Source organism: Lepidochelys kempii, chromosome 3 (assembly GCF_965140265.1).
Source record: "Lepidochelys kempii isolate rLepKem1 chromosome 3, rLepKem1.hap2, whole genome shotgun sequence".
In the NCBI taxonomy this organism is placed as follows: domain Eukaryota; kingdom Metazoa; phylum Chordata; order Testudines; family Cheloniidae; genus Lepidochelys; species Lepidochelys kempii.
In genome coordinates, this window is record NC_133258.1 from 199,074,771 (window position 1) to 199,098,169 (window position 23,399).

The 23,399-nt window shown below is 41.4% G+C and overlaps 1 protein-coding gene across 9 annotated transcripts in view; it reads right to left on the reverse strand.

The window, feature by feature from the left end:
• The window catches only part of SPTLC3 (serine palmitoyltransferase long chain base subunit 3), a 292,121-nt gene that overhangs the window by 162,765 nt on the left and 105,957 nt on the right, over positions 1–23,399 (reverse strand). For 8 of the 9 annotated variants that reach the window (XM_073339599.1, XM_073339595.1, XM_073339598.1 and 5 more), the window contains 4 exons: positions 18,111–18,199; positions 16,469–16,595; positions 10,907–10,984; positions 10,275–10,392 (listed from right to left, as the gene is read on the reverse strand). In XM_073339599.1, coding sequence (XP_073195700.1) covers positions 10,275–10,295 — 21 coding nt within the window. In that variant the 5' untranslated portion in view covers positions 10,296–10,392; positions 10,907–10,984; positions 16,469–16,595; positions 18,111–18,199. Of the gene's footprint in view, positions 1–10,274; positions 10,393–10,906; positions 10,985–12,795; positions 12,818–16,468; positions 16,596–18,110; positions 18,200–23,399 lie in introns of those variants that run through there. The other variant, XM_073339602.1, reaches the window with a different exon arrangement.

Below are 23,399 nucleotides of genomic sequence, written 5' to 3' on the forward strand. Positions count from 1 at the left end.
AATAGTTCTTGTGAAAGCCATAGATTCTGTAGAAGAAGCTAATGCAAAAATTCAAAGCCCAAACATGTCATTGGCAAGCGTTATGAAGGAAGTTGGCCTGTTGCAAGAGGTGTTGAGTGGGATGCACACCGACTTGTCGTACAATCACTTCTGGGAAACAACAGCAGAGAAGGCAAGAAATCTTTATTTAGATGATCCTACACTCCCAAGAAAACACAAGCCACCAAGATGGCTCGACCATGGAAGCTTTCTTCACACTTTCAGTGACCCCAACGAGTATTTTCATCAAATATATGTCAGAATCCTTGATGCTTGCAAAGTTGCCATTGAACAGAGGTTTTCAACAGAAAGCTTTACATTTGCAGTAAAATTGGAGAAGCATAGAACTGATGCAGCAAATGGCTTGAAACAGGATATTGTCCCAATAAGTGAAGCTTTCCATGGTCACATTAACATGGAGAGGCTATCTCTTCATTTAGAAATTTTAGATATTTGCAGATTGAGAAATTTCTAGCTTAATTCAGGTTTCAGATGAAGTGAGCTGTAGCTCACGAAAGCTTATGCTCAAAGAAATTTTTTAGTCTCTAAAGTGCCACAAGTACTCCTTTTCTTTTAGCTTAATTCAATGAGTGAAGTGAAGCAATTTCTGAAGAAAACAAAGGCTTGAGTGACATGTCAGAAGTTACAATTCTCCTGAAATTATTCTACAGAATTCCGACTACAAGCTGCACCGCTGAGCGATCAGAAAAATTATTTGCGAACGACAATGGGCCAAAAATGTCTAAATCACTTGGCATTTGTGCACATTCATAAGAACTCTACCTCTGAATTGGACACTGCAAGTCTCCCAGATGACTTCATTTCAAGAACTGAACAACGATGAAAAGTGTTTGCTGCCTCCTGAAGAACATCGCAAAAGAAGGGGATACATTTTGTTTTCATTTTAGAAAGTGTTTGCTTTGGAGGGTTATTGATCCAAGAATGCTTGGTTGTTTTCATATTCAAAAGAGTATTAATAAAGTTGATATTTTTACTTAAATAAATTTTTCTTACGATAGTGATATTGTGCAATATAGGGAAACTGTTAAACACTTAAAAAGAAAAGGAGTACTTGTGGCATTTTAGAGACAAACAAATTTATTTGAGCATAAGCTTTCATGAGCTACAGCTCACTTCATCGGATGCATTCAGTGGAAAATACAGTGGGGAGATTTATATACACAGAGTCTCGTTCCCTAATGCCCCTACTCTACTTGCGCTACATTGATGACATCTTCATCATCTGGACCCATGGAAAAGAAGCCCTTGAGGACTTCCACCATGATTTCAACAATTTCCATCCCACCATCAACCTCAGCCTGATCCAGTCCAACAAGAGATCCACTTCCTGGACACTACGGTGCTAATAAGCGATGGTCACATAAACACCATCCTATACCAGAAACCTACTGACCACTATGCCTACCTACATGCCTCCAGCTTTCATCCAGACCACACCGCAAGATCCATTGTCTATAGCCAAGCTCTACGATACAACCACATTTGCTCCAACCCCTCAGACAGAGACAAACACCTACAAGATCTCTATCAAGCATTCTTATAACTACAACACCCACCTGGTGAAGTGAAGAAACAGATTAACAGAGCCAGAAGAGTACCCAGAAGTCACCTACTACAGGACAGGCCCAACAAAGAAAATAACAGAACGCCACTAGCCATCACCTTCAGCCCCCAACTAAAACCTCTCCAAAGCATCATCAAGGATCTACAACCTATCCTGAAGGATGACCCATCACTCTCACAGATCTTAGGAGACAGGCCAGTCTTTGCTTTCAGACAGCCCCCCAACCTGAAGCAAATACTCACCAGCAACCACACACCACACAACAGAACCACTAACCCAGGAACCTACCCTTGCATCAAAGCCCGTTGCCAACTGTGTCCACAAATCTATTCAGGGGACACCATCATAAGGCCTAATCACATCAGCCACACTATCAGAGGCTCGTTCACCTGCACATCTACCAATGTGATATACGCCATCATGTGCCAGCAATGCCCCTCTATCATGTACATTGGCCAAACTGGACAATCTCTACGTAAAAGAATAAATGGATACAAATCAGATGTCAAGAATTATAACATTCAAAAACCAGTCGGAGAACACTTCAGTCTCTTTGGTCACTCGATTACAGACCTAAAAGTGGCAATTCTTCACCAAAAACCTTCAAAAACAGACTCCGATGAGAGACTGCTGAATTGGAATTAATTTGCAAATTGGACACAATTAACTTAGGCTTGAATAAAGACTGGGAGTGGATGTGTCATTACACAAAGTAAAACTATTTCCCCATGTTTATATCCCCCCCCCCCGGCTGTTCCTCAGATGTTCTTGTCAACTGCTGGAAATGGCCCACCTTGATAATCACTACAAAAGGTCCCTCCCCCCCCCGCCCCCGCTCTCCTGCTGGTAATAGCTCACCTTACCTGATCACTCTCGTTACAGTGTGTATGATAACACCCATTGTTTCATGTTCTCTGTGTATATAAATCTCCCCACTGTATTTTCCACTGAATGCATCCGATGAAGTGAGCTGTAGCTCACAAAAGCTTATGCTCAAATAAATTGGTTAGTCTCTAAGGTGCCACAAGTACTCCTTTTCTTTTTGCAGATACAGACTAACATGGCTGCTACTCTGAAATCTGTTAAACACTTACTGTTTCCAGTCCATTTTTACATTATTTTAAAAAATATCTATCGGCTTACAAGGCAGGTGCGGGGGGGACTTGCACCCATTCTGGGCACCCCCAAAAATTATACAAACCTGCTGCCCCTGCCTTTGGACTGACCCAGTATGGCCGTTCTTTTGTTCTTTAGCATTCCGTAGCAACTGTACTCCCCTATGAGTCTCATAAGGCTTTTTCTCCCTCCATTCAGCATTTCCAGCTCTCAGAATTTTATTTTGAGTCTCATGCTAGTTGGTGTTTTTCTTAAAGACCCAGCCCCTACAGTCATGGGATTCTCTTGATCACATTTTCAAGTTTTTCTCCACGACCACAAGGGTCAGAAACTTTTTTAAAACAAAAGCTGAGATTTTCGCATAAACAGATGGCTGCAGGAGCTGGGGCTTTAAGATAAACAACAAGTATTGTGGGAGTAGCCATAAATTTGGAGAGTTGGCAATACCGAGGGGCATAGTCTTTTGTACGAATGCGTAGGGTGTGAAGCTGAATTTTAATATTGCTCCCTCAGAGACAGTGAATATATTGAATTGTTTATTTTTAACTTATTTTTTTTTCTACAGCTTTAATTGCAGCTGGTGGTATGTTGCACGTCCAAAGAACGACAATTCGATTTTGCAACAACTTTTGGAGGTTTCAAAATCTGTTTTGGTTACTCATTGAAACAATGTTTCAATCTTTTTTGTGAAAATGGAATTGTGTTAAAGTGTCTGATTCAGAGTAAGAGCTGAGATTTATGGTTCAGGTGATGTTTCAAGAGAGAGCACACTCATATTTGATATCCTGGTTGCTAGGGCACTGACATGTGGGAGACTCAGGGAGAACAGGGACTTGAACCTGGCTCAGAGCAGACTTTTTTTTTTTTTAATTCCAGATACTCTGAATCAGGCAGAGGAGGGATATGAACTGCTGTCTTCTAAATTCCTGACCACTGCCCTAACCAGCAGTCTGATGAGAGTTTTTAGCCAGAAAACTTTGCCAAAAGTATTCCGATCAGCTCTAATATCTGTATATGTATTTTGCGACCGTGGGTAAGGAAGCAGAATTAGACATTGGTGTGAAAAAATAAACTCTGAACTTGATTTGTCTGCCATTAAGGATTCGCCTGTACTTGTTCAGCAGCAGTTTTTAACATACATTAGACATTTCTATGCTGAGGCATCTGGGATTAAGACAATAAAATAAAATCAGTTACAGATCAGCAAAATATAAGAGAAGCTACTGCTGACTAGCAAATGGCATGCTCTCTTATTACGAAGATCTATCAAAATACTGGCCAAAGAGCTCTTATGTCCGCTCACCAGACTTGGGTTTGAACAGGGCCCTGAAACAGCATATTCCAGAGCCATAGGGTCTTCACTGAGAGACTCCCCTGCAGCCCACCCTTGAGAGTTTAAACCTTATCATCAATTACAGGAATGGTACAGCAGAGCTTAATGGGGCCTGGAGATCTATAATCTTGAACTGGGCCCAGAACTGGCTAGTCAGCCAGTGAAGATCCCATGGCAATTGCTGATGTTTGCTCCTATGACAAACATGAAAGGGAGTTTTTTATTGGCTGAAGCTAACTACACACAACCCCATCTTAATTTTTTTCAAGCCCAAGGCATGTCTTTGTTTACTTTACATTTATCATGGACATTCAGGATTGTTTTGGTTTTGAATGTTAAACTGTTATAAAAACAGAGCCAAGGTGAGTGAGGTAATAGCTTTTACCAGACCAACTTCCGTTGGTGAAAGACAAGCGTTCAAGCTGCACAGAGCTCTTCTTCAGGACAGAGAATAAATACTGTAAAAATGGGAAGATTACTTAGCTTATACTGACCTCTGATGGCCATAAACATGTATAATACATTGCTGTAGGGTAGCTATATGTGTTTGGAGACGTGCAAAGCCTCAATGGAAGTAGGGCTGGCATGACAAGCCACAAAAACTCTTCTGATGAAGACTCCAATGAAGTAGTGATTTTTTTTTGTGATTTTTTAAAAAGTACTCTTGCCTTTGTAGGGATAGCAGGAAAGCATGTGACGATTGACCAAAGCTTGCAGAAAAGAGCTCTCACTGAAAGTTTTATTTCTCTTCCTTTTGGTCTATCTGGAGTCTTTCCCCAAGGCATTGCCAGAAATTAACCATCTTTCCATCTCATCCTTTTTTTTTTTAAGACTGCAGATCCTTCTGACAACAGGGGAAATATTTAAGATGTTTAAAATATTTAAACATTTAAGATACATACTATTGCCAGCATTTTTCAACTTGAATGCTTGGCACCTAGATCCTCAATCCAGTCCTTCACACTTGATTTTCAGAAGTTCTGGGAAACCCACAGCATCATCAGATGAGAGCAGAAATGTTAAAACCTTATCATGATATTATAACTCCTGTGATCTCAGGGAAAGGACCATCTCTCCCCAATGCTTTATTCTTGAGGTGCAAAGCACTGATGAGCTACAAGGGGCTTACGTGAGTCCCTTGTTAACAGAATCTTTGAGCCCCATACATGAGTATCTCATCTTTCATTAAGAAAGCACCTATGCCCTTGCTTATGAAGATATGTTTTCAAGACTAACCCTAAGAATACGGATTTCTAGGGTTGACAGCAACAAGCAGTGGGACTCCATACTTGCAGCAGGAGGCTGGGAAACTAAAGATTCACCCTGCTACTTACAACAGTTTATATAAAATAATCTCCTAAAGTTTCTGGTACAGCCCATAGAATCATGTCCGACAAGACCAAATTATAGGAGTGGTGGATTTAACTTGATGCTACTTTGCCTCTGCATTTTGTGTACTGTACCTTTGAATCTGCAAGAACAGTATCTAGCTACATTTTATTTTCAGTGTCACTGAGGTCTGATACAGAGGAGACAGACACACCATGCTTTCTCATGGAGACCTTACTTTTGTTTTCTTTTGTTTTCTTTAACTAGAATAATTCATTTTAGACTGGAAATTTGTTTTGCTCTCTTTGCATATAAACATAACAAGGATGAAATCCCTTGCCATTTTACAGCACCAGGATATAGGAAAGAGGAATAAACAGATGATATTTTGTGAAGAAATGGGGCATTGTGGGAGTGTTACTGAAACGGACAGTCACAACTGACAACCTTCAGATCAGCGGCACTGCTATGGGTACCCGCATGGCCCCACAGTATGCCAACATTTTTATGGCTGATTTAGAACAACCCTTCCTCAGCTCTCGTCCCCTAATACCCCTACTCTACTTGCGCTATATTGATGACATCTTCATCATCTGGACCCATGGAAAAGAAGCCCTTGAGGAATTCCACCATGATTTCAACAATTTCTATCCCACCATCAACCTCAGCCTGGTCCAGTCCACACAAGAGATCCACTTCCTGGACACTACAATGCTAATAAACGATGGTCACATAAACACCACCCTATACCGGAAACCTACTGACCGCTATTCCTACCTACATGCCTCCAGCTTTCACCCTGACCACACCACACGATCCATCGTCTACAGCCAAGCTCTGTGATACAACCGCATTTATTCCAACCCCTCAGACAGAGACAGACACCTACAAGATCTCTATCAAGCATTCTTACAACTACAATACCCACCTGCGGAAGTGAAGAAACAGATTGATAGAGCCAGAAGAGTTCCCAGAAGTCACCTACTACAGGACAGGCCTAACAAAGAAAATAACAGAACGCCACTAGCTGTCACCTTCAGCCCCCAACTAAAACCCCTCCAACGCATTATTAAGGATCTACAACCTATCCTGAAGGATGACCCAACACTCTCACAAATCTTGGGAGACAGGCCAGTCCTTGCCTACAGACAGCCCCCCAACCTGAAGCAAATACTCACCAGCAACCACATACCACACAACAGAACCACTAACCCAGGAACAAACTAACCCTTGCAACAAAGCCCGTTGCCAACTGTGCCCACATATCTATTCAGGGGAGACCATCACAGGGCCTAATAACATCAGCCACACTATCAGAGGCTCATTCCCCTGCACATCCACCAATGTGATATACGCCATCATGTGCCAGCAATGCCCCTCTGCCATGTACATTGGTCAAACTGGACAGTCTCTACGTAAAAGAGTAAATGGACACAAATCAGATGTCAAGAATTATAACATTCATAAACCAGTCGGAGAACACTTCAATCTCTCTGGTCACGCGATTACATGAAAGTCGCTATTTTACAACAAAAAAACTTCAAATCCAGACTCCAGCGAGAAACTGCTGAATTGGAATTCATTTGCAAATTGGATACAATTAATTTAGGCTTGAATAGAGACTGGGAGTGGCTTAGTCATTATGCAAGGTAGTCTATTTCCCCTTGTTTTTTCCTACCCCCTCCCACCCTCCGACGTTCTTGTTAAACTCTGGATTTGTGCTGGAAATGGCCCACCTTGATTATCATACACAATGTAAGGAGAGTGGTCATTTTGGATAAGCTATTACCAGCAGGAGAGTGAGTTTGTGTGTGTGTGTGTGTGGGGGGGTGTGTGTGAGAAAACCTGGATTTGTGTTGGAAATGGCCCACCTTGATTATCATACACATTGTAAGTAGAGTGATCACTTTAGATAAGCTATTACCAGCAGGAGAGTGGTGTGGGAGGAGGTATTTTTTTCATGCTTTGTGTGTATATAATAAGATCTTCTGAACTTACCACAGTATGCATCCGATGAAGTGAGCTGTAGCTCACGAAAGCTTATGCTCAAATAAATTGGTTAGTCTCTAAGGTGCCAAAAGTACTCCTTTTCTTTTTGCGAATACAGACTAACACGGCTGTTACTCTGATACCTAGAAACTGAGTATCAAAACTCCATCCAGGGGGACATATTTAATATGAGGCTGAGGTTTGCAGAGACTTGGTTTTTCAGCATGCTCTGTTTTATTTTGGTCAGAACAGCTTTACCAATTGGCTGCAGGTGGAGTAATGAATAGTTTACAGCAATCCTACACATTATGTTGCAAGCAACCAATATAGACAGCTACTCAGATTGTGACAGAGAAGTGCATTTTGGGACTTGAAATCTCCTTGGTATGCCCCAATTTATTTAAGGGTGGTTCCATTCTGAGAAGTTATTGCGTAAAAAATGCATCTTCCTCCTTTCTATGTCTATTCAGAGTCACATTTGCTAATTTTAGTGAGAAAAACAAGTGCTTGCTTAACTTTACTCAGCCCTGCAGAGCCAATGCTGCAAAGAAGGAATGAGTAGGATTCTACTCCACCCTGTACATCTGAATTTTTAATAATTTCCAAACACTTGTGCTGCCCAAGAGGAGGCAAAGATACACTGAGGGTGCAATCTGGCCTTCAGTATCAATAATTACCGGGGCTGCACAAGATAGAAATAACCTCACTTACTTGTCAGAATCCGTCGTGAGTTTGCAGGGTCAGGAGTTAGAAAAAAACATTGAACTTGAAAACTAACTTTAAACTTATGATGCCATTATTACGGAGAAGAAATGAACTGTAATAAGAAGCCACTAGCCATATGATAGGACTTTGTGTGCCCCATCTGAACCGCATGTTGGATATGCCAGTTTACTAACAGCCGGAGCTTCTTCATAGAAAAAGTTGCAAATGGCTGGCTAATGCCTAAATGAAATTTAATGTTCAAAATTTTACTACAAAGAGTGAAAGAGCAAAATTCAGTAAACAGTACCAATGGAGTTATGAGAACGTCTCTCCTGCAATAATAATCACAGCTTGATATTTTTATTTTTTCAGAGAAAAGTGATGTTTGCATTCAAGTCATTCATTGCTAGCTGCACAGTGAAACTGCTCTCTCTATAAAAGAGGAAGCAATATACACAGCATTCCAGGACTTTCATACAAATATCTTTATCCATGAACATACTTATTGCAATGCTAGTACTGTACCGCATAATAGTTCACCTCAAGTAATCACAGCCAGCGCTAAAAAGGAAATTAAGCACCAAAGAGCTAAGTGATGCTCTACAGAAAATTCCATAAAATGAATCATCAGGCATAGTTGGGCCCCACTGTTGAACTTTGAATTATCTCATTTTCTTGCTGAGTTAAATGGAGGATGCTTAAAAGCAGATTTCTGTTGCAGTTGGTGCTTTGAGAACACAGGCAAGAAATATTTAAATACAACAAAAGAGAAAAAACTTGGTCCTCTCTTTCAGTTGAATCTAAGATCAGACTCAAATCAGTTTGAAAAGAGTTTGCTCAGGCCCCGAGAGCTCACACACAGATTGGGGTGGGGTGGGGGTGGAGAATAAGTAGGATGAATAGTTGTCCTGTTTTTAAAGGGACAGTCCCGTTTTTGGGGACTTTTTCTTATATAGGTGCCTATTACCCCCCACCCCCGTCCCATTTTTTTTACTGTTGCTATCTGGTAACCCTAAGAATAAGTCTACCCCAGAGAGAGGAGATAGTTGGAAATGAAGTTTCCATCCCACAGGAAATTCCAACATGGATAAAAAGTTAAAATCTTGAATTATTTTGTGGAACAGAAACTCAGAAATATTTCACATCAGAAACATTGAAACGAACAAAATATTTCAACAATGCTAAACTATTTCATTTTGATAATGTCAAGACATTAAACAGTTTACTGACACAGTCTAAATGAAATGGGATGAGAAAGTTGAGAAGAAACAAGAAAGTCAAACAAGAAAGTTGGAGTTAAATGAAACAAGATAATGAAATATTCCATTTTGATTTTGACTCATTGCAAAACTTTTCTGTTGAAGTCTTCATTGAAAGCAACATGCTCCCACAAGACATTTTGATTTAAATGAAAATGCATTTTCCCCCAGAAAACTGTTCTGTCAAAAAGGTTTTGACCAACTCTATCAGAGCTAAGAAAGCTGATTATCTAAATTCTGGAGACTTCAGACTTGTCTACACATGTTGTTTTTCAGGAACAGCTATTTCTGAAGAACTCCATGTATGGACAAGCCCTACATTTCCAAGTTCATGTGACAGAAATCTCTGAGCAGAAGAATGTGCTAGGCAAATTTTGGTGAGTGCAGTTAGAAGGGATTCTGGAATCAAAATTCCGTCATCCCTTTGCGATTTCAGAGGTGTCAACAGGAATACAAATTTGATCAGAGGGATTTTGATCATTACTAATTGTCATTATCAGGCCATGCGTGTTGTGCTCCCTGCAAAAGTGACCTAGTTTGAGACTTTTCTTGATCTAATTCAAGCTACAGCTTTCTAATATTTGAATGAGGAGAATATGCTCATATTGGGTTCTGGGAAGTGGGCAGGTTTAAAGGACCCTCCCGCAGCCTATGGGGAGGATCCACTGGGTCCGGGACTCAAATAATTGCATGGGACAATGGAAAAAATAACAGGGACAAGTGTGAGGGTGAAAGGGTCAAGAGTAGGGCAAATTCCTTGATCCACATGTTTTTTCCAGGTAGAGCTCCTCAAATGACTCTTCCCTTCCTCCCCTCCCCATTTATCTCTTATGTCTTCCACTGTTCCCACAGCATGTCATTGTCATAAGCAGAGATAATTTTGCCCAAGCCTATTCACTTAAGAGTGGGTCATACTTACCTGGTTTGTTGTGTGAAGCATTAAGTGGAAGAAGTAAGCTGGCAGGGGATGAGGGTGTGGGAGTGTGATTGAAGAACAGGAAATCTAGCTGGAGAAGGAAGCATGTGGATGGACCTGGCTGGAAAAGGAAATAGAGCAGCGGTTTTCAAACTGTGGGTTCAGGGGTAGAGCAGAGAGGGTTTTAAGCCAACTGTATTGCAAGGCCATTCAGTGGGTGGCCCAGCTCCCTGTATAAGTTAGGGCAGCCATAATTTAATGCAATCTGGCCATATGTTCTTCCTGTCCCCAACAAGCTCCCTATACCAGGGACTGGAGAAGGGCTACGATAGAACCCTTACACTAGTTCCATGCTAGTTGAGAAGCCCCCTGTGCAGGGTATATTCTCAGCATGCCATTTCCAATTTCCTTAAGGCTCATTCATGCTGCCAAAGTAATTTGGCTTTAATGCAACTGAGAATCAGGCCCTGGATGTCTGTCCTTTCCATGTCAGACATTTGCAGTTGCTCCAAATGCAGCATTACTGCAGTTCCAAATATAGGCAGGTGTTACTCTTAGCCCTGGTCTACACTGGGGGGTGGGGGTGTCGACCTAAGATACGCAACTTCAGCTATGTGTAACTTGGGTTGACTTACCTGGCCGTGAGGATGGCGGCGAGTTGACTGCTGCTGCTCCCCCATCGACTCGGCTTCCGCCTCTTGTAAGCTGGAGTTCTGGAGTCAATGGGGAGTGCGTTCGAGGATCAATTTATCGTGTCTAGACAAGAAGCAATAAATCGATCTCTGATAGATCGATCACTACCCGCTGATCTGGCGGGTAGTGAAGCCCTGTCCAGTGAGAGGGGAGACTAGGGTGGCCTCAAAAGAATATGATGTGAGCTCAGAGATTGGTTAGAGGATTTTAATCTGCAATGCAAACTGAGTGAGGATACACTATTATCTTAGAGCAGCACTGGAGTGAATGATTGGGCACCAAATGCTCTAGTTACTAGAGCAATTCTAATTACTATTCTTTACTATTCCTATTACTGATGAAACCTATCACTGGGCTACTGAGGAAGCTGTGCACCTGCCTCTTTGCATGCAGTGAGTTTTGATGACTAACAGACTCTTTGGACTGCAGTGTGTATGTAAAACCAGACATTATGGAGCTTGCAAACATGCGCTCTTTTCTTATTTGAATATTGGTTTGTTACAGTGGTCTGGGGACATAGCTACGGAACAAACACGTACCGTGTTTTTTAATTTCTGCTGTGTCCTATGTTGTATTATAGATTATGGCTAAACATGGATTTAATCCTAGATATTTAACTGTATGCATTTATTTACTGCGGTGTTCACAAAACTGTTAAAAGTTTAATCATAAATCACTGGTAATCTTGAAAGTTAACAAAAAGCTTAGGCCAAACCATTGTCTGGCTGAATGCTTTTTATAGTAAAGTATCACTAATGTATCCCAAAATGAACACTTCACATTTCACTTCCAGAGTTATGGATACAACTGGGGGGAAACTGCCAAGATTATCATAAAACTAATCATGTTTGCAAGCATTATGCTAAGACCAGCTGTCATTCTACGTGGCTTCTGTTAGCATGGTTTCTTATCAATGTTTGTAGTTCAAATTAAAGCCATTACAGTGGTGGACAGGACCAGTTCCTGAGTAGGCTGTGCCTTCTAAGACTTTTTACCAGTCCCCCAGGTGCACCCCTTTCAAGTGACAGGCCCATGCCTCCACCCTGAGAAATGGATCTAAACCAAGAGATAGATATGAATATTGTCTTACTTATGCTTGAGACAAGGTGGTGAGATAAGATCTTCTATTGGACCAAGTTCTTTGAACTAGGAAAAAACTTTTGCCAAAACATTACCAGCTAAGTCTGTCTTTCTAATAGTGTATTTTCCACTGAATGCATCGGATGAAGTGAGCTGTAGCTCACAAAAGCTTATGCTGAAATAAATTTGTTAGTCTCTAAGGTGCAACAAGTCCTCCTTTTCTTTTTAATAATTTTTGTTGCTCTTCTCTGGACTTTCTCCAATTTGTCCACATCCTTCCTGAAATGTGGCACCCAGAACTGGACACAATACTACAGTTGAGGCCTAATTAGTGCAGAGTAGAGCGGAAGAATTACTTCTTTTGTCTTACTTACAACACTCCTGCTAATACATCCCAGAATGATGTTCGCTTTTTTTGCAACAGTGTTACACTGCTGACTCATATTTAGCTTGTGGTCCGCTATGACCCCCAGATCCCTTTTTGCTACTCCTAAGCAGTCATTTCCCATTTTGTACTGGTGTGATTACATACTCATGATTACTGCCTACCGTTCTGACACCTAGAAGGCTCATCGGGAATTTCTTAACAAAATATTTTTTAATTGAAAAAAGCAGATTTGTCAAAACCTAAACTTTTTATAGGAATGTATCAGTTTCGGCAAAGCTTTAATTGGGAAGGTTTTTCAGGTCCAGGGTGGAATTTCTGGTCAAACCCACAACACGAGAGAGAGTCTGATATTAAGATACTCACGTAGGATGTAGGACACCCAAATTCAGGTCCCTGATTTGGAGCAGGGATATGATCCAAACATTCCAGCTCAGTGACCTAATTACCAGGCTATTGGCTCTTCTGGTGAGTGTTTCTCTCTTGTTTTTTGTCAAAAATTTTGAAAAGGTCTTGTGTTCATCCTGATGTAGAATGGGAAGATTTGACATCATTATATATTTTAAACCACACAGAATGGAAAGCCATTTGCTGCCGAGCTCTAGGCACCCATTTAACCCATGTAATTGAGGTGACTTAAATGGGGCATGGATAATTAGGGCACATACTTTAAAAAGAAAAATCCCAGGGAAGCTTGCACATACACATATTTTTAACAACATGGACATGAATGATCCTTCCAATTTAGGGACACATAAAATAGCTAGAGATGTCAATGAATATTAATAGCTAGGATATACCAAGAGAACTAGCAAATTCCAGGTGCTACTGGAATAGAACTAAAATTAATTAAATAACGTTTTCATGCCATCACCTTTATGAGACAGGATTCTTTGTTAACAATGAACAGTGAGTTGGGAAGACCTAGGATCATAGGAAAGGAGACAGATGATGCTCCATCTGATATAGACTAGAAATGATTAAAACAATCACAGGAAAATATGATCCCTGTCTCTTTAAAGAACAATTAACTACCTTCAGGCTTGACACTTTAGCTTAAAGAGGCTGTCATGCTGCCATGTAAAGATTCCTAATTTGAGATGAGGTATCAAGAGCTATTAACTTGTTAATTGTGTCTGATTCAATGGAGGATCAATTAATGGTGTGGAGGAGGCAGAGAAGTGGATGTGCACCTTTTGTTGTAGTCCCATAGGTCTGAACAGGTCTACGTTTCACAAACAATAGGAGAGTCCTATGTAATAGTGAATAAAATAGAAACATATAACTGCCCATTTAGCAAGGAGAAAGCAAGCAAGCCTTTTTTGTGCTGGTGAGAGATTAGTCTTCTTCATAAAACAAATGTCCCTCCAGAAATATTATGGTTTCTCCACTAGCCAAGGACTCTCTAATATATTTGATCATGCAAGTTAACACCTTTATTTGAAGGATATTTGGTAGTCAGGGGGAGTTTTTCTGATGGGGACAAATCATTGGGACTCAGATGGATGCAAAAGACAATTTGTTCTCTATTTCTCATGAACATTTAAATTTGTACTCGTCTAGATTTCCTTTAACTGAGCTGTGGCTCAATCTGATTTCATATGCCACATAAGCAAAGGCTGAAGGAACTGGGTATGTTCAGTTTGGAAAAGAGATTAAGGGAGGGATATGATAGCGGTCTTCAGATACTTGAAAGGCTGCCATAAAAAAGATGGAGAAAAGATGTTCTCTTTTGCTACAAAGGGCAGGACAAGGGGCAATGGGTTCAAACTACAGCATAGCAGATTTAGATTAAATCTCAGAAAAAACTTCCTAGCCGTAAGAACAGTAGGACAATGGAACAGATGCCTCGGGAGATTGTGGAAGCTTCTTCACTGGAGGTTTTCAAAAGGAGGCTGGCTAGCCATCTGTCTTGGATGGTTAAGACACAATAAATCCTGCATCTTAGCAGCGGGTTAGACTAGATGACCCTTGTGGTTCCTTCTAGCCCTATGATTCTATATACTTTAGATGTGATGATTTTTCTCTTTGTGTTAACTTGGTTTGAACAAAGATCCTTTGGTATCTGAGGAGGATTTGGGGAAATTCATGAAGTCCTCCCTGGGAGAGGTACATGAGCCTTTGACCCTTAATACATGCCACCTGGAGCTAAAAGGCTTAATATAATGCGTTTTTTACTGTGGAGTAACTAACACATATGAGCTATGCCACTGTATAAACACAGTGAGACAAAGCTCAGTAGTTATACTGAGTAGTTATACAAGGTGAAATAGGTGAGGTCAGGTGGGGGTATAATTCTGATCTTGCCTAGCTATCTCAAGGTAAACTCTGCAAGTGCCTTGTATCCATTTAGGATTTAGGTGAAGACAAAGCCTTTCTCTACCTAGTATTCTTGGTCAAAAGGCAAGGCTTAGAAGGGTTCATTAACAGGGCCTAAGGTGATAAACATCACTGGAGAATCTTTTCAGAGTATTAAGAGTTTTCCTTACAACAGAGAATATAGTGTCCTATCCCGAATCACTGACAGCAAGGCCAGGTTTACATTACAGACCTATATAGGTATAAATATGTTACCCAGGGGTGTGAAAAATCCACACCCCGATCAATGTAATTATACTGACACTCCCGTGTCGAACGGGAGAGCTTCTCCTGCTGACATAGGTACCGCCTCTTGGGGAGGTGGATTAACTCTGCTGACGAGAGAAGCCCTCCCGTCATCAGTACTAAACTACTTTGTTTAGTACTGATGACTCCCTTTGTCATAATACCGAGCATCCTCAAGGTCTATTCAGCTCTCCCTGTGCTCTCCTTGCTTATATTAGCTACCACACACCTGTTCTGGAAGGAGGGTTCTGTGGTTCCCTTGCCTTTAACAGAGACAGGCCTATCTCTCCTACTTTACGTATGTCACTCCAGACTGCTCCTGAGATTAAAGCTATGTGGGTGCTTAAGTGCTTGCAGGATAAGATCCTTAGCCTTCTCTGAGAAAAGACCCGATCTCTCTTCTCATAGGAGCCTCTGGCAGGAAATAGTTCCAAACAGAAACAGTCAGCAGTTTCAAAATCAGGTTGTTTTCTTTTTTTAAGACAGACTTTATAAATTAATAATGGAAGAGTCCTGAAGTTTAAATTAAGCTTAATATAAAATCATAACTAGTCTGGACCTTCTTTATAGTTGCTGATTTAAGGAAGAATAAAACCTTACATGGCAGAAAGGTCTCTTTCTCTTAACAGCAACACACAAGCTAGGTCAGTAAGTGCCTGTCAGTCTATCTCCTGCAGCTGCACAACCTTTGTCTGTCTCCTATCTGGAGATTTGCATTCAGGGGAAAAGATCCATTAGTAACAAGTGGGACTTTGTCATTTCTCTAATTCAAATACCTTTATGTACCGAGCATTTGCAACATTTTAAATTGAATTCCTTATCCACAAACTGGGTTGGAGATTTCCTTCTAATCTGCATTTGGGCATATTTGATATATCAAGGGTTATGTGAGCATTTCAAAGAGTTTTTTTGATCCTCTGTTAGGAGTTGGGGAATATGCGATTAAAAAATTCTTCCTAGGTACACTTAAGACTTTCGTAACTTTCCAAAGCCACTGACTCTCTGGGTGGGGCCTGAAGAAAATCAGCTGAGCGCAAGGTCCTTTAGCAGCTAATTAGCTTCCTCACTGCAGGTGCTATCCTTGTTTTCCCAGATGCACTGTCGGTTTAACCACTGCTTTTTAGATACAATCTTAATCTGACTATAATAATTCATAGGGCAACTATAAATCATATTTGGTCTGTCCTACTTCATATGCAAAAGCAGTCATAGCCCAGAGCAAATTATTCACAGGGAAAAAAATCAAGAATATATCATGCAAAAGCTTATCATTAGTACAGGGAATGCAGTCCTCAAATACCTAGTGTTTGGAAAGATTCCAAATATTTTTGCTGAACTAATCACATGCTTAAAATTTCCCACACTAAACCCCCCCAACCACAAGCGCATGCAAACAATCATTCATGATGATCAGTTGGTACTTCTCTTTACTTACCATTTAACATGACCTGCTATTCAAACACCTTTCTTATATCTCAAACATTTCCCCCCTTTCACAATCGCTGGGCCATACACCTCCCATGGAACTTTTATTGACATCCATAGGAGTGCTCCATATAGATCTAGGGTAGAATGTGTGACACAGAATTTGAAACAATGCAGAAACAAAAGTAATTTATATTAGTTTAAAACTATATTAAATTAATAAGACACTTTGAAAATGAGAAAGAAACAATTAATATCCAGCTACCTTTATTTAGAGAGATTTAGGGAGGCTTTTTCAAAAGCTCTCAACATTGGCCTAACTCTTCTCCCATTGAAGTAAACTGGATTCATCTGAGTGGGAGAAGAGATAGGGCAGCACGGAGCACTTCTGAAAATACCACTCTCCGGGCCAGATCAAAAATATTTGCTATCATGGCTGTCTTTCCATTGATCAGGTCCTTAAAATATAGATTGGAAGCTATAGTGACAACTGAACAGAGCAGGAGTAGTCAAACTTTATTGGCAGAAAGTACCCACAACCCCCAGTCAACACACATTGACACACCCTCACCATATGATATGACAACCACCCCACCCCCTTGCATCACTTGGCAACTGGTACAAGAGGAGGAGTCAAGTGCTCAGTCACTGAGTGTTGTAAAACAGATGATATCTCAGTTCTTTTGTCTCCATCTCTTCTGGCTGCTGAGCAGGATGGGCATATGGTGGGTGGAAAAGATGAAGAAGATTAAGGTGTTGGGAGGGGTTGTTTCCTAGATCTACTCCCAACCTTCTTCCATGCCATCTCTCTGTGGCCACTGTAAATTATGCTGCGGCCCAAACGAACCACAAGCAGCCCCCAGGATTGGGTGCATACAAAGGTGGTGGAAGCAGAGGGCTGTAGCAGTGCAGCGTAGATTGCTCACTAAATCGACAGTAGGGGCTCTCTCATCGCTGTAGGTACGCCACGTGTCCAACCCTGAAAGGCCACAAAGCCTCACCATTAAGTCAGATTTTTTTGGGGAAATCTCCAGTGAAGCATTCTGACTTGTCTCTGTGTTAGAGTGGAACAGAAGTCCTAACATGCTTGAGCAGGCCAGCTTTTGGTCTATAGTGAAGTATTAACCCCCGCTCCCCCCCCAACACCACCACCCCCTTTTTTCTTATCAAATGGTTATTCTTATCTATTACCTTAGATGGCATCTGGCCAGATATTCTTGCAACAGGGAGTTGCTGGCCACAAACAGGACCACACAACCATTTTAAACACACTGTTACAGATATGCCCAAGCCCACATCATCCGTGTATAAGCTAAGATGAGACAGAAGTAATTCGGTAGACTAGAAAAACAAGGACTCTGAAGGCACACCCAGTGACTCAGAAGACAAGCACCTTTCTGCACAATCCAATAGGTGGCTGTATTGCATTTCTTTCTATTAACAAACAAGCACATTCGCTAGAGAGAAGCACAGCTGTCACTGTGCTATGGAATTTATTTCCAATCAGATTTCTAAAAACTGTAGCGAAAACTAGCATGGTGTTTTTCACAGCACTTGAAATAGAGAGAAAGTTATAGTTGCCTCATTAGAACAACATTATTGTGTTACTTATTAACTATGATGTGACTGTTTCACTATTTATTGCACAGTACCTGCTCTCATTTTCTTGGTGAGTTCCAGAGAGTATTATGCCAGCTTCTCCTGCTTTATTTTAATCTTCTTTCCATGTGTTGAACAGAGACTTAAAAACAAAAAAACATTTGGAAAGGTATAATCAACAATGGGGATAACTGGGTCAAATTCTCTCAGATTAGATGGTCTAATGATCCCTCCTGGCCTTAAAAAAAGAAATCGATGAATCTCTGAACCATTATATGGCCCCTAGTAGAACAAAAGAGATTAGTTAATATTTTGTGACTAAATATTGCAAGCTCATTCAACTGTTTTTTGTGGCTCATACTATTTACTGTATATGAATGTCTGCTTGACCAATAAGAAAAGGAGTACTTGTGGCACCTTAGAGACTAACCAATTTATTTGAGCATAAGCTTTCGTGAGCTACAGCTCACTTCATCGGATGCATACTGTGGAAAGTGTAGAAGATCTTTTTATACACACAAAGCATGAAAAAATACCTCCCCCCACCCCACTCTCCTGCTGGTAATAGCTTATCAGAGTGATTACTTTAGATAAGCTATTACCAGCAGGAGAGTGGGGTGGGGGGAGGTATTTTTTCATGCTTTGTGTATATAAAAAGATCTTCTATACTTTCCACAGTATGCATCCGATGAAGTGAGCTGTAGCTCACGAAAGCTTATGCTCAAATAAATTGGTTAGTCTCTAAGGTGCCACAAGTACTCCTTTTCTTTTTGCGAATACAGACTAACACGGCTGTTACTCTGAAACCTGCTTGACCAATGTTTTTCAGTTGTGAAAATGTTCATGTATCCTAAATGTTTAATGAACATTAGCATGAATGATTATTCACCTTGATAATTTGTACTTGAAGTCATTATTGCTTAGACTGTATTGGTTTTTCTCCTGTTTAAAAATGATCAGTGATCTAATCATGGTGCAGAAATAATATCACGTGACTTAGATGACCAATCAATGCCACAACTAAAGATCAGCATATACTCAAAGCAATAGCAGCAGTGAATACTTCACAACAACAACAAAAATATCCTCATAAAGTACTTGAGGAATTTTTGAACAACAAATACATGACTAGAAAAGGGGCAAGGTTCATCAGATGATTTGTTCATCGAAAGTAATTTGAATGGTGCTAGTTCATCATGGACCTATAAAGATTTAGAATTAATCACCATTGCCAAAATTGAACTAACTCAATCCGCTAGTATTAAATAGATAGTAGACTGTAGTTTAGATAGCTCCACTGTTGCCAAGACATAAGAAATAGACCTCAACAGAGAATCTAGCTCTGCTTAGCAGAGAGTGAAGCTAAGCAAATATTTCAGAATATAGTTCCTGAATATCTGCACTCTCTCTGGCCCTTTGAATATTCAATTATTTTATATGAAGTGGAACAGCTTGAAAAGCAGAGATTGAGAGAAACCGCACCAGGGTTTAAGGGGGTCATCACCACCTCCTTGCTCTTTTGTGAGAAGGAACTAACTTAGCAAAGGCACCTAATTCCAGGAGAGTGTTCATGGCTGTGAATCCTGAGCAGAGATGAGCACCTCCCTTTGTTCTGGACTTAGGACCTATGTCTCTGAGGGGAAGAGTCACACTCCTCTCTCCTCAGCATTTCCTTCTGGCTAGTTTAGGAAGCTCCCTGCTCGCCATGCTGGCTCCTGTGAATTCCTTTTTCAGATACCCAACGCCCACCCTGCATTGTATGAGGAGCCTAGGTGCCTCACTTGGGTTGTTGATTCCACTAGAAGACAGGGCACCTGAGTCCCCATTGTGAATCTAGCCCTTAGTGTTTTCGTTCCCTGTCTGGAAAATGGAAATCATCCTTCCTTTTCCTCACCATTTGTGAAGGGTAACATGAAGGCTTTCTACAGGTATGTTAGCAACAAGAAAAAGATCAGGGAAAGTGTGGGACCCTAAATGAATGGGGGAGGCAACCTAGTGACAGATGTTGTGGAAAAAGCTGAAGTATTCAATGTTTTTTTGCCTCGGTCTTCACAGACAAGGTCAGCTCCCACACTGCTGTCCTGGGCAACACAGTATGGGGAGGAGGTGAGCAGCCCTCAGTGGTGAAAGAACGGGTTAAGGACTATTTAGAAAAGCTGGACATGCACAAGTCCATGGGTCCAGATCTAATGCATCTGAGGGTGCTGAGGGAATTGGCTGATGTGATTGCAGAGCCATTGACCATTATCTTTGAAAACTCGTGGCAATTGGAGGAGGTCCTGGACGATCAGAAAAATATAGTGCCCATCTTTAAAAAAGGGAAGAAGGAGAACCCGTTGAACTACAGACTGATCAGCCTCACCTCAGTCCCTGGAAAAATCATGGAGCAGGTACTCAAGGAAACCATTTTGAATCACTTGGAGGAAAAGAAGGTGATCAGGAACAGTCAACATGGATTCACCAATGGCAAGTCATGCCTGACCAACCTGATTGCCTTCTATGATGAGATAACTGGCTCTGTGGATATGGGGAAAGCAGTGGATGGAATATATCTTGACTTTAGCAAAGCTTTTGATACGGTCTCCCACAGTACTTTTGTCAACAAGTTAAAAAAGTATGGCTTGGATGAATGGACTATAAGGTGGATAGAAAGCTAGCTAGATTGTTGGGCTCAACGGGTAGTGTTCAACGGCTCGATGTTGTTGTAGCAACCAGGCAACATACTAACAAACTTCAACAGGACCTCTTTACCAAGCTGCTGCTGCACCCTTGGTAGCTCTCACTCAGCCTCCTCAACTTCCCCCCCCTCCTTCCTGTTTCCTGTCCTTTCAGACTCCCAACAGCCAGTGCTCCCAGTTCTAATAATTACAGGCAGCATTTAAACACCACACATGTCTAGTTGGCAGCCTGTATCAAGCGGAGTGCCCCAGGGGTCTGTCCTGGGGCCGGTTTTGTTCAACATCTTTATTAATGATCTGGACGATGGGACAGATTGCACCCTCAGCAAGTTCGCGGATGACACTAAACTGTGGGGAGAGCTAGATATGCTGGAGGGTAGGGATAGGGTCCAGAGTGACCTAGAGAAATTGGAGGATTGGGCCAAAAGAAATCTGATGAGTTTCAACCAGGACAAGTGCAGAGTCCTGCACTTAGGATGCAAGAATTCTATGCACTGCTACAGGCTGCGGACCGACTGGCTAAGCAGCAGTTCTGCAGAAAAGGACCTGGGGATTACAGTGGATGAAAAGCTGGATATGAGTCAGCAGTATGCCCTTCTTGCCAAGAAGGCTAATGGCATATTAGGCTGCATTAATAGGAGCACTGCCAGCAGATAGAGGGGAATAATCACTTCCCTCGATTTGGCAATGGTGAGGCCACATCTGGAGTATTGGATCCAGTTTTGGGCCCCCCATTACAGAAAGGATGTGGACAAATTGGAGAGAGTCCAGCGGAGGGCAACAAAAATGATCAGGGGGCTGGGGCACATGATTTACAAGGAAAGGCTGAGGGAACTGGGGTTGTTTAGTCTGCAGAAGAGAAGAGTGAGAGGGGATTTGATAGCAGCCTTCAACTACCTGAAGGAGGGTTCCAAAGAGTATGGAGCTCAGCTGAGTGGTGGCAGATGACAGAACAAGGAGCAATGGTCTCAAGTTGCAGTGGGGGAGGTATAAGTTTTATATTAGGAAACACTATTCATAGAATCATAGACTTTAAGGTCAGAAGGGACCATTATGATCGCGTAGTCTGACCTCTTGCACAACGCAGGCCACAGAATCTTACCCACCCACTCCTGTAACAAACCCCTAACCTATGTCTGAGCTACTGAAGTCCTCAAATCATGGTTTAAAGACTTCAAGGTGCAGAGAATCCTCCAGCAAATGACCCGTGCCCCACGCTACAGAGGAAGGTGAAAACCCCCCAGGGCTTCTGCCAATCTGCCCTGGAGGAAAATTCCTTCCTGACCCCAAATATGGTGATCAGCTAAACCCTGAGCATGTGGGCAAGACTCACCAGCCAGACATCCAAGAAAAAATTCTCTGTAGTAACTCAGATCCCACCTCATCTAACATCCCATCATAGGCCATTGGGCATATTTACCGCTAATAGTCAAAGACCAATTAATTTCACTAGGAGCGTGGTGAAGCACTGAAATGGGTTACCTAGGGAGATGGTGGAATCTCCATCCTTAGAGGTTTTTAAGGCTTGGCATGACAAAGCCCTGGCTGGGATGATTTAGTTGGTTTTGGTCCTGCTTTGAGCAGGGGGTTGGACTAGATGACCTCCTGAGGTCTCTTCCAACCCTAATCTTCTATCATTCTGTGGTACTGTCTATTTAGCTTGGAAGCTCTTTGTGACAGGGACTTTTCCTTAAAACATATAGGTACTCAGTGTCTAGCACAATGGGACTGTGATCTTGGCTGAGGTGTGTGGGCACCGCTGTGTTACAAACAAACACCACCAACAATAAGTAGAGTGGCTACTTGTGCTCTGTATAACACAAGGGAAGTTGTCAAAGTTTTTCTGTGGCAGCATTCACAGCAAAAGAGAGAACATTACAAGTGTGTTCTGAATCAATTTTTGAGGTTAAAGCAGGCTGGAAAAAGGTTTATTTGCTCTGCAATAATAATACCCATTGCCAGTCATTCAAAGAGAAGATATTTCAAGGGTAGCCTATCCCTGTATGACAGAGAGGTTGCCTTTGGAAAGCAGATCTGAAGGCTTACAGTGGTAAGGTAGTGTTTTCAGTTTAAGGTTTTTTTAAATTTCAGTCCTTCAGCTGGACTGTTAACTTCCATCTTATTTGTGGCACATCTGAGGATTATCAATTTCCCTGCTCACATTGGGCTGGCTAATTTAAGCACGAATTTACGAAGTGGAAAGCAGTGTGCCTGAATGAAATGGAAGGAGGCTGGCTGGCCTGGAAAGAATTGTAGTCTGCTAATGTTTTTGCAAAAACTTATCAAGAAATAGATAGAACTAAATTAGAGATCTATTAAAATATATTAGCGGTGTCTGGAAATCAAATTACATCAAAGATAATTAATCTACTTTCAGGGTCCCTGGTGAGCATTAATGCTTAACTTTTCTTGCGTTTGATGAAGGCCTCTATTAATTACAAATATTTATGTAATGTAGTGTCTGGACACAAGTACTAGTTCCTAAAGAAACCTGCTTCTATTAATCAGCCAGTCTAGCAGAAGATGCCTTATTCTTTACAATGAAGGCAAGACCTGCTTCAATAAATCCTATTTAGAGTCCACACTTCCTAAATATCCTTCTGGGCTGGTATACTAAATTTCTACAGTATGATATAATGCCTCACTCTTTTCCCACTAGTTAAT